Raw genomic sequence first — 11,839 nt, 5'->3', positions numbered from 1 at the left:
TCCTCTACAGAAACGTCATCTTTGACATCGTACTTTCTCTGGATCATTTGCCTAGGACACTATTTCAAAATCTTGCTGCTGCTGTTGTTTTCCTACCCAATCAGTTTTGTTCTGTTTTCTTTCTTTTCTTTTATGTCTTTCACAGCACCCACCTCCTGTCAATTCAACACACTGATGCTGAGACGATAGTCTTTCCAATTATTCTCATCATATCTCCCTGTTTGAACTTCACTGGCAGCCCCTCCTGCTTTTATATACCAAATTCAAATTCTTGCCCTTGCATGCAAAGCCCCTTGGTAGAGATCCCAGAATTATTCCAATTCCCTGTAGCTATAATTATATGAAGCATCTATCAAATCTTGTGCAGTAAAGAAACCTGTGAAAGCTAGCAATGAAGTTAGATTAGTCCACATAAAAAAATACAAAGAGTGATATAGATCTTTTTTTCTGTCAAAAATATTGCGAAGTTCAACTAAACAGTTCTTTGGAATTCAGTATTAACATGAGAATGCTTTCCCTCCTGCCATTACTATAGCCTTTGTAACTTTTTTTATACAACGTGGTCAAAAGCAATTTATGTAAAATAAGAGAAGGTATACTTTGTGCTTATTTTCTAAAAGCATTTTATTAACAGGATACACTAGCATTGGCCTCATCTTGTAGGTTTTTTGTTCTTTCATTCTTTTATTTTCAGCATTTTAAAACACCTTGCTGAATATTTAAAAAGGTCTTAATTGCCTTCTTAGGCAGATACTGTGGTTCATGTAAAAAGTGCTTTGGTCATTATTAGGATCTCCTTTGTTAATGAAAAATGTAAGCCAGATATTGCTACGAATTGCTGATATTTTTCCCCCTCTTCAGCACTAAGGAGCTACTTGGCATCGATTAAAATAAAGATGACACTTGTGCAGGAAGGCCTCAATTTACAAGTCTCACGTAGATCTGCCGGTATCAAATGTGAAGCAGAGATCATCAGCACAAGAGGTCAAAGCCCTGCTAGAAAATGCCTAATGGAAACCCAGCAGATGCAGCAAAAGCTTCAAAGAAAGGACAGGAAAGTTTGTGATGGTGTGTTACTGCAAAGCATGGCCTCCTGTGGTCCTTAACTGCAGGGCAATCCTCCCACAAACCCTGACATGGAAGAGAATCCAAAAGCCATTTCTCTGCCCGAGCCCGGCATCCCAGGATATCCTTCTCTCAATAGATTTTTTAGAGTGGATTCACAAAAGCACCTAACACTGCTGGTCGAAGTCTGGCAGGTAAAGTCCAGGAATAATCTACAAACACCATCTTTGGCCACTTCGGCCAATAAGCACTGCCCTCCCAACCCTGGGGTATGAGTTTCTGCTTCTGGGCCCTCCCAGAAATGACATCACCTCAGCAAATCAGACCACATTCAGACCGCATGGGATTACAGACCAGATGTATCTGACCCTAATTGCCCAAAACTCAGTTTAAGCAGGCTTCTCAAAGCACGCTTGCCTCACACCCACACCTGTGAGGCCAGAACGAAGTACAAGAGGATGTTGGTTTCAACTGCACACCCAGGGGCACACAAAAAAAAAAGATTATAAGGTTCTCTATTATAATATATCCTACTGGAAGAAAATGCAGGGTCTAAACTTAAGATAGTTCATATCCACACCTCCCAGAAAAGTGCACTCAGCCTTAGTCTAGGGTGGGCTAGGAAAAAAGTCTGCATCCATGTCGTTAAGGCATGACTTCTATGAAAAAGTCAGCAGAAGACTCACAGAGGGAAATTAAGGCACGAAAAGCTTACAAAGTCTAACTCTTTAGCCTTGCGTGAGAAGCGCCTAGACCTAGCCTAGTGCTCCCAAGATAGCTTACAGTTTTTGAATGAAAGTCACATGATAAAAAATACTCATATATTGGCGGATATGGAAAGCTCAGCTCCAGAACTACCCTCTCTCCTATCTACACCGGTACAGTCTCTTCTGGTCGGTCTGTGTGTCTTCCTCTAGCTTCATGCACCTTCTCAAAGGTCCAAATTCAGTAGGCTGGCAAAAAACTCCCACCAAAACCAACAAAAAAAAAACCCCAAACCAAACCAAATCAAATTACCCATAGCTTAATCTAGCATCTACCTAGGTAGTAAGGACAATTTTCAGAGGGTTGTTTTGTCCAGCTGTGCCCCACCCCCCCAACACACAAAATCCAGGTATATCCTGCTTGGAAGAGAGCAAAAGCATCTCTCCTCCTGATCGAACTCTCCATGTTTTACAAGTGATTTAGTTTTCACACTCACAGAGAGAATGCAGGCAGGCACATTCAGAAGAGATTTTAGGCTGTGAATACCAATCTCAGATGCTTAGCTCACGGAAGGACAAGAAATTCCAGAAATAGAAAATTCTAGAAATATACCCTCCTGGGGCTACTTCTATTATCTCCTTGCATACTGCTGTTTTCAGCTACTGATTGCTGCGCGTCCCATTCAGCTTGGTGCTTGAATTAGAGTGCACGGTGCCTCTCAGTTTTCTGAATTGTACTTTGAAAGTGGGGAATCTCTGAAGCTGCTCACCTTCTCTTTTTGCAGACGAGCAAGCCCAAAGAACACCCCCTCTGCAACTGGGATCCTCAAAATACCCAAACCCTTGGGCTGGCACTCTGGGAATGCTGGGCCTCCAGCAGCCGCAGTCTGAAGTCAGCTCTGCCACTGAGACTGTCTTGGGCAACAGACACCAGGACTGGCAGATCTCCCAAATACATCACCTTTCAAGTGGGCAGCACAGGCAGCCAAGGGGTTCAGGATGGCCGTGCCCTGGGAACCCTGGTATTAGACTGTGCTAAAACCACTAAATCTTTCAGCAGCATCTGAGAAGGCAGAATTTGCCCTTTCTATTAATATTGATGTCTACCAGCAATTGCTGCTATTTCTGATATGTGGAGGGAGAGGATTTTGCTCTATTCCCCTCCCCCTTTTCCTTTACACCCACAATTTCCTGCCCAAAGCTCATTTCAAACTGGCCTTGAACCAAATTAATATTTTTCTTTTTTAAATATTGTGATTCACCCAGCTCCTATCAAATCACACTTTGAGACATGTGTCTTGTAATATTTTACTTTCACAAGGTGCAAGGACAACCATCAGGAAGAACAGGAAGCATATATTGATCTACAGCTCTGTCAGAAGACTCAGTAGACCGAAAGTAGAAATACTCGAGTTAGCATTGCAACCAGGAACTCTGTAAGTTTTTAGAAATTTCTGAATTTTATTTCTATGTTCAAGGACTTCTACTGTCTTCAAACCTATAAATCTAATTCAGCCCATCTACATGAAATTTAAATACAAACTCCCTAAATCAGTGTAAAACAGCAGCAATTACAATTGAGGATTTGAGAAATATAACGTACTAAAACTTCTGCTAATGAAGTATTACAAAATGCATTTTAAAAAACCTTTCTGTCTATTTATTTAAGGGCAGATAGCAAGTTATTTTAAAAACAGTAGGGAGCTTCTAAAGGAAACAAACAATGTAAAAATGATTGTAAAAATGACACAAAAAATAAAATAAAATCTTAAAGTATGAATGTTCTTCTGTTTTAACTACCATGATAAATGAACATCAAGAAGTAATGACGGAGAATGTACAGCAGTAAGTATAGAAAACACAAGCCTACTTTCCAAACTGGGACTGTGTACCAGACTAATTTTCTTTAATGCTCAGCATAACTATGGCCCAATGGGAATTGAGAAGAAAAAAAGCAACAAAAAGAAAAAACAAACAACAACAAACAAGCAACCCTTGTGAAAATGCTGAAGAATGTCACCTACGAGCAGGAAACAAACAAGAACCTGTAACCAGACACAAACAGGCATTACCTAAAAGTTTAAAGTTTCACAACTAAATCTGGACGGGTGCCAGCCTTTCTCCCCTAGTGCTGAATGCGACCTAACAAATGTTAAGGTGCTTTAAACAGAGACTGAAAATCATTGGTCTTATTACCTCTCTACACAACCAAGAGCACAGCTATAGGGAAGATGAGATGACAGAAAGACAGTTTAACTAATAGAACCAGTAATACCTTAAAGTCCAACAGGAAAACATTCTGTACTCTCCCTTTAGGAACAGGCTTTTTAATAGTCTGAAACAGTATTTCTCAATTTCTTCTCCCTTTACTATTTCACTTAAGTATGTTAATTTTGATGGTTTCTTTTCACTTATAAAGGTTTAGGATTTTACCAGTGGACACTGAAAGGAAACGCAGAGCAAGAAACATAACCTTTTGAGTGCCTTAAAGCTAGTTTCTTACCTTTCAGTCACACCCACATATCACATACTGTTTCTGAAATCCATATGTCAAACTTCCCATGCTCCCCCTTCAAGCACTGAAAGGACAGGCAGTACTAAAGACGTACAATACAATCATCCTGCATTCGTGGTTTTAAAAAACACTCAATGTCATGACCTACATTATTATTGTCTCGCTGTTGGAGCTTAATGCCTGTAACTTAAACAGAGACTCACCTTGCATGATAGCGCGAGTGCCAGGACGTGCAGGCATTGGAGGAGGAAAGGTGTGACGTGGCTGTCTCAGGCTGACTTTCCGTAAATTTGGTTGCGTGCCAGGAGTGAGGCCTGCAGGCTAGGTCATTCCTCCTGAAAACGAGAGAGGTAGAGTGTACTAGTTTAACGCAAACAGTTCAGTAAGGTGACATGCAGCAAAAAATACACCAGGGCAGTAGTCAAACGCTATACAGATAGGACAGAGGCATAATGACTTTAAATGACAGCAAATGAGACAACTTTCTACATGCATGCCGATTTTGAAAAGACAGCAGCATTAAAATGCTTGAGATGCAGCGAAACGTCAATACTCTCCAATTTTATTTATTTTGGGGGTGGGGTGGTTTTTAGGAGGGGTGGAGATAGGCAAACAAATTTTAAAGTACCTGACGTACCCAGAGCTTTAACAGTTAAAGCTAATACTGAGACTTATGACTCTTTTACAACATGTCAACAGTACAGTAGGGCTTTGGCAAGGTTTTACTGTAGGTATGTGCTTATGGGAGGAGGTGGGAAGAAAAGAGTTAATGACAGGAAGGAATAAAGCCATGTACATTGTTTCATACAAGTTAGTAAGAGTGATAGAACTAATAATTTTAACTCCAGCCAAGTTCTGCTTCAGCTCTTGAAATGTCTGGCACCCCAGGTATGCAGAGTTTTATTGTTTATTTTGTTTGGTTTTGTTTTTTAAAGAATACACCTCAAAAATAGTTCAGCAATTCAAAGTCCCCAAATATCTACTTGGATATCACCTCCAAACGCACACGCTCATGTAACTGAAGAGATCCCTTCTAAGAAGTACAGCAAGAAGTTGTTAGAGCTTTGTACCTTGCAAACCTTTCTGCAAAACTGCTCTACACTCCCTCTGCCCCTTCCTTCCATTCAGGAATTAGTAACAACAGCTTGTACTTCCTTCCAAGGACTTGCTGTTTGTAACACCTCTCGGCACTCACGAAATAAGTGCATTCTTTTTCCCAAATGTTAACTAAGCCTTCTGGGTGGAATTCAGCTATTTCTGTTTCAGTGAGCAGATGCTGAGCACAGGCCATTTGTCTAGACCCTCTCAGTCACCCGGGAACGAAGCAGGAACTTCTTGAAGGTAATTCATCCTGCCCTTCTCTTTGGCCAGTCTTGGGGGAAGCGTAATTTAAAATTTAGACAAGGTATAAGGTGAGACAAATCCCATCCTTCCAAGCCACAGTCTGAAATAAAGATTTACAGGACCTTAGCTCTTCAGGGTTTTTTTTTAATGCACTTAACTGCAAGGTTAAGTAATTTGTCTAAGTTACAAAGTAATTTGCTAAGCTGAGAAAGTGTTCCCTATTTTCAACTTGAACTCTAAAGGCAGTTCTAGATTTTTTTACTCATTCCCCCTTTTTATAAATTTGGGTTATCAGACAGCCACTGGATTTAGAGAACAAAACTAAAGCTCAGTATAAACCCAGTATCTTCAAAACAGGTCAAATTTGAGTACACAGCTTTTTGCAGTACATTCAGGAAGACCTGATGAATTCAATGATGAATTGCCTTTCCAAACTCGGCATGCAGGACTACAAAAGGAGAATAATAATTATACAGGGAAGCTGTAATTTCACTAAGAAGTATAGCATCATTACTGTCACTAAAAAAAGAAGTAATTGTTTCCATAAACAAAAGCCTACTCTTCCCAGCATGACAAAAGAGGAAACAGTTAAGCGGAGCATCACTATGTTGTTCTTTCTTGGCAGAATATGAAATTCAGAGTCAGTGGAGGAGCCCAAATACTCTCAGTACAAACAAGTGGAGAAGATTCTGCTCGGCCACCCGATGCTGGGCTCCAGACGGTCCTTGTGTACTCCAAGGGCCCAAACCTGTGTTCAGGCATGGAAAAAAAATCATTCCAGTGTTCAGCTGCACAAAACATTGAAGGTTTTTTTTTCCCCCACAGCTCACCTCTAATGGTATTGATACCAGCTCAGCAAACCACAAACACCTATTTAGGCAAATTCAATAGATTCAAATTCCTAGGCATCAACTCAGCAAAAAGGTTTATCTATTATGAGACAATTACTTTTCTAGGATGCACCACTAAGGAAACACAAGACTAGACATCTAGCACAATACAAGCAAAGTTTGGAGCGTGAGGAAATAAAGGTTGGGAAGGAGGATTTCTGTGACGGTTTGCTATGAGTTTGGCAAATGGTAGAGGTATTCAATCACTGGGAAGGAACAGAAGGGATGCACTTGTAAAGTCAGTACTGTACCTCATGGAACTTCTCAAGATCTTCATAAGATAGTTTCTTGCCACATGAACATCATTTTCAGATGGCATTTTCTGTGCTACAATATCCACCACCACTTTCATCTTCCTGAGCAGCCAAGCAAGGAGAGGAACAGACTGGACTGAGTTGTGATGTGAGGCAAGTCAAGTGGATAAGAACTTACAAGTTCCATTTCATTTTTTGTATTCGTGGACACACGGAGATTTCCGAGAGGTTCTTTTTTTTTAGACATCATAGTCTAAACAGCCTAAAAATACTGGTGGGATACCTGGAGGGTGGAATCACTTAGACAACTGCTTTCGTTGAAGTCCACAACATGACTAAACATTAAGTTACTGTGCATAGCCAACAATGCTTTCCGCTGGATTCTCACCGTTTACTTACATTTACTATTTCCTGCACTTCAAGAAACAAATTTTTCTAACTGTAAATGGAGCACAACATGGCTATTAATTCCAAAACTCAGCACAAACGGGTAGAAGGACTGGAAAGAAAAGATTAAAAAGACTCAAAACAGGACTATTTTGCAGGCAACTAAAGATGCTGGAAGCTGAGCATTTACATTCTAATGTAATACCTCTGTATTAATTCTGAGTGACAGAATGAGTTCATCTGAACCTACAACCCAGAAAACCTCTAGCATTAATGGAAGCATTAATAAAAGCATTTCACTGAGAGTGTCTTTCTACCAGTGCTTTCACAAAAGCTGCTGGAAGGAAAATGCTGATAAGCTTTGAAGATATGACACAAAGGAAAAAAAACAATTTCTATGGACTATAAGCAATCTGTTAGATAGTGGTCTCAATAACATGTGTGTGCAAATACTTTAGCAATAAAACAACCTTTCCAATGCAGTTTTTCAGAATAAATCTGTCCTTTTATAGTTACTGCTTGGAAGTCATTAAAAAAGACATTCTGAATTTCACAGGCTGTAGAGATTAGAGATACTGGCTTAGATTGCTGCAGCAATACCGAGGAGGTTGACTGGATATGAGGGGGGGAGGAGAGAAAATGTACTTCCTTGAGCAAGAGAGAAAAATAATTAGACTGGACAAGCAGATTTATCTGTAAACAAGAACAAAAGTCAGAAAAGTATCTTTAAAATGAAAAGTAGACAGGAAATTGAATAAAGCAACTGAACTACCTCAACATACAACAAAAATATCAATGAATATGAGCCATTTCCTCTGTTTTCAGACACATTCTGAATTCCTGTAGGTACCGTTCAGATAAAAGGCCAGCAGATACAGAGGCAGGTATTCCGCCCCCCAACAGAATTTATGTTTTATTCCCATCTACCAAAGAGCACCCTTGTTGTAACCCTACCATACAGGCTTTTGCATTTGGAGTCCCAAAGCAAAAGGAGGACAGGCAGTCCCAGGGACTTGCATCCAGGTGGAAAGCAATCACTAGGATTTATTTGCCTGTTGATGTTTCGTTCCAGCCCTCTGCTGAATCAAAAAAGACGGAAGGCCCGACTCCTGGCTCACATGTAAGCGTAAGGCTGCAAATCTTTCACTGCAAGTAGCGGCAACTACACACGACAGAGGCTGTACAGTATTTCTGAAATAGAAAACTGGCTGTCATTCATCTCGTTACTGGCCCCTTCTCTTTAGCTCAAAGGAGTGTTTTTAATACCAGCAGCGCTGACATACCCACAACACAAAGACATTCTGACCCATCTCAAGAACAAGGTAATGAACAGTTCCTACAGGGATTTTTCAGGTAAAACTTTGGAAATGTGAAAATGAACGAAGCGTTATACTGATGGGGCATTTTAACCAGGACTGCCCAGCCACTTCCCTTTTTAAAGGCTATCTTCTGTTATTTCATGTCCTTACGTTGCCTGGAATTTACCGATCCATATGATTACTTTTCATGTTAAATCTAAATAATTCTTCAAAATGGCTGAGCTCGTCTGGAGGGGAAAAAAAAAAGAAACTCCTTTCCGGTTCACAAAAAGCCCCCCCCCCCCCCCCCCCCCGCCGGGTTACGCTAATAACGGCAGCACAAAGCTGCCATACGGAGGTTTTTAAACCTCCACGCAAACACGGAGCAGCGCGTTGCCTGCGACTACCGGGAAGGATTCGGGGCGCGGGCAGGACCTGCCAGCAAACCCTGCAGGCACCGCCGCCCCCCCGCGCCCCCGCCCGGCCAGGCTCACCACGATGAAGGCAGCTACTCTGAAAACCAAGTAGAACTCAACTTCAGCTTTCCTATTTGTTTTTTTATTATTATTACTCATGATAAGTAACCATTGCGCAGGACATTAAAGTGGTACACTGCTCTCCTCTGACCCTGAAACACATTGCACCACAGTATTTGTTCTCTGGCGGCTGCAGGTCTCAGGCCGCAGAACTCACAGCACCGCTTCCAATCAGTAGTAATTGTTTATAGCCAGGGTTCCCCCTACGGCACATCTAACCAGAAGAGGGCATTTGATGCCAGTCCTTGCGAACACAATGCTTCCTAGTGTTCATCTGTATCAGCTGCACCAGGAAATAAAACCTGGGTTCAGACAAGAATTCCCAATTTTTCTAATTTAAAAGGAAGGACGAGTCAGTGGCCTCAGTCAGAACTGAGCTGTATCTACAAAGAACTGTTACACACCGTCAGCACTAATTCTCTGAGTTAAAAGTGTTTTAGTGATTAAAGATTCTTTAAAAAAAGTGTATTCAGTTTTCAGTCACTTTAGTTTCTACAGAACATTTTTGTTCGCAAAGCTGCAGACCACTGTTTCACAGTATAGTCCCCGTGTTTCAAAGTACAACTTCCCTGCAAGCCCCAGAATTTGGGAACCAGTCAATGCAGTTAAATTGAACAGCAGCTATCAAAATAAAACTCTTCTCCCTCCATTCACCAAGCTGCGACTCAGACTTTTCAGCAGCGAAGCAAAGCCTCTCTCCAGCGCTTTGTTTTTAATATCGCCCATGTTCACATTTTGACAGTTGCAGCAGGAGGTCCAAACTGCCTATTTTAAACCAGGAATTTGTCCCGATTCCAGTGTAAGGTAAATGGCTGCAAGACTGCCCTGCCTGCACGCCAAGGATGCAATGCTAAGGAAATGCAGACAGGCTGCAGCACTGAGATAAAATGGAAACCTACACGTCCTTAAAGGTCAAATGCACAATCCATTGGCATTCTCAAACAAGAAGCACGCTCGGACACTGCACGTACTGAATGGTACGCCTCACAAGGTGCCCTTGGATTGTTCCAAAGCCAAATAAACCAAATCATGCTGCAGTTGTTTGTCCTATGGAAAAAAAATCCTCTCATACATCATTAAGACGGTTAGTTACGAACAGCGTTGGCCCGCGCCACCCAGACGAGTAACTACGAGAAGCTCAGTCTTTGGGATCTCCTCAGCAAGCCGCTCATCCATCGTTTTTTATTCCATGTAGAGAAATTTCAAGAATTTGTAGTGACAGCACATGTGCCCTTGCTTGTCCCCTCATAAATCCCGCATGACTTCATAGTTCCCAGCTTTCTCACCTCACCTCCTTTAAAATAACATGTGTACACTGGGCCAGACATGCCAACACTTTAACAAATTTTACAAATCTGTATATGCTGGGGGGAAAAAAAAAGTCCTTCCAAGCCATGTTTTTTTTTTTTCTTTTTTTTTTTTCAGTTCACCAATCTTGTGCTCAATGGATTAAAATATACTAGAATAGCAACATACAATGCAATTAAATGGGTATGAAAAAAGCCACTGTAAATAAACTACCAAATCACTCACTCAATTTATGAAAAACATTATTCAGATATTTTCAGTCTTCTGAATCCTTGGGGGGAAGAAAAAGGAGGGTGAAAACCACCATGAAGTTGCAGTTACCCACAGGGGGCTCAAATAATAGGACGAAATAACAATGTCATCAGTTTTCCTTCCAAAAATAGTTCCAATGTATTTTTCCCTTCAGATTGTGATGACCTCATGTGTCCACCTGCCTAACCTGGGAGCTCACAACTAGAACAGGATGATTTTTTTTTTCCTAAAAAGAAAAAAAGATAAAATTGCTATCTGAAAGAATCAACTCTTTTTTGTGAATGAGCACTTATTTGGTCAAAATACCTCCTTTCTTTCTTCTTACCCTCCCTTCAAACAGACAAACAACATTCCTTTCTGTAGAGTACTGAAGGAGTCGTTGCCCTCGGCAGACAAAGACATTAGGTGTTTTCTCTCTCAGCCAACTATATTCATAGAATTCAAATTACTTCCCGTTACTTTAGTCACCACTGGCAGATCTATCTGCCAGGGTACTATAGGAATGAAGTACCTAAAATCTGGCAAAAGACTAAGGTCCAGCAGCAAAGCTATATAAGGAATGTGAACAGCTTCTTGTGTCATTCTCAATAATTCAATACAACCATGAGTTATCCTAATCTAGGCTCAAACCGTTGTTATCAATTCCATAAAGAAGCTTTAGGTTAAGTGCAATACAATGCCCTCCTCCTTTCCCCTTGCCATTTTCAGTGTTGTCCTGCCTCCCGACATACCTCTCTGTATCTCTGGATGTAACGGAAAACCAAGCAATGGGTAAAAGTGATTTTAAAAGGACAAAGCATCCAAAACTTGAGGTTGAACATCTTTCCTGAACACAGTTACTCTCCCACTTTATTTCTTCTTCATTTTCTTTGAAAATGGAGAAAGGAAGGGGTGGTGGTATGCATGTGCGAAAGAATATGAGAAAGAAGAAAAATGCAGAAAGTCCCCTGAAAATTTTCATGCAACAATCCTATATTAAAGGATCCCCCCCCCCAAATTAAAAAACTCCCACAATATATTTTGAAGTAAACCTTCACTGTCTGTCATTCATAACCAATACAGATGATTCAAAAAAGTTTTTCATATATATATACACACACACAGATGCGCACACACACACATCTATACGTACATGCAAAGTCACTTTTTAGGCTTTTCAAAACTCAAAATATGCCCACAACATCTCTGTCCAGGTTGATGGTTTTGCACTTCAACCACCGGTTTTTGGTCTTCCCAACATACCAAAGTCCTGCTAAAACCCGACCCACAGCTCACTTCTGAATTTG

At 40.9% G+C, this 11,839-nt stretch overlaps 1 protein-coding gene across 1 annotated transcript in view; it reads right to left on the bottom strand.

The window, feature by feature from the left end:
- Positions 1 to 11,839, bottom strand: part of SHROOM2 (shroom family member 2) — a 143,579-nt gene that overhangs the window by 40,283 nt on the left and 91,457 nt on the right. Inside the window, exon 3 of the mRNA XM_009333417.1 lies at positions 4,488 to 4,616. Within this exon, the coding sequence (XP_009331692.1) occupies positions 4,488 to 4,616 (129 nt within the window). The remainder of the gene's footprint in view (positions 1 to 4,487; positions 4,617 to 11,839) is intronic.

This window comes from Pygoscelis adeliae, unplaced genomic scaffold (assembly GCF_000699105.1).
Source record: "Pygoscelis adeliae isolate BGI_AS28 unplaced genomic scaffold, ASM69910v1 Scaffold69, whole genome shotgun sequence".
Classification (NCBI taxonomy): Eukaryota; Metazoa; Chordata; class Aves; order Sphenisciformes; family Spheniscidae; genus Pygoscelis; species Pygoscelis adeliae.
The sequence above is the reverse complement of the archived record's forward strand: the minus strand, read 5'-3'. Positions and strand labels throughout refer to the sequence as shown.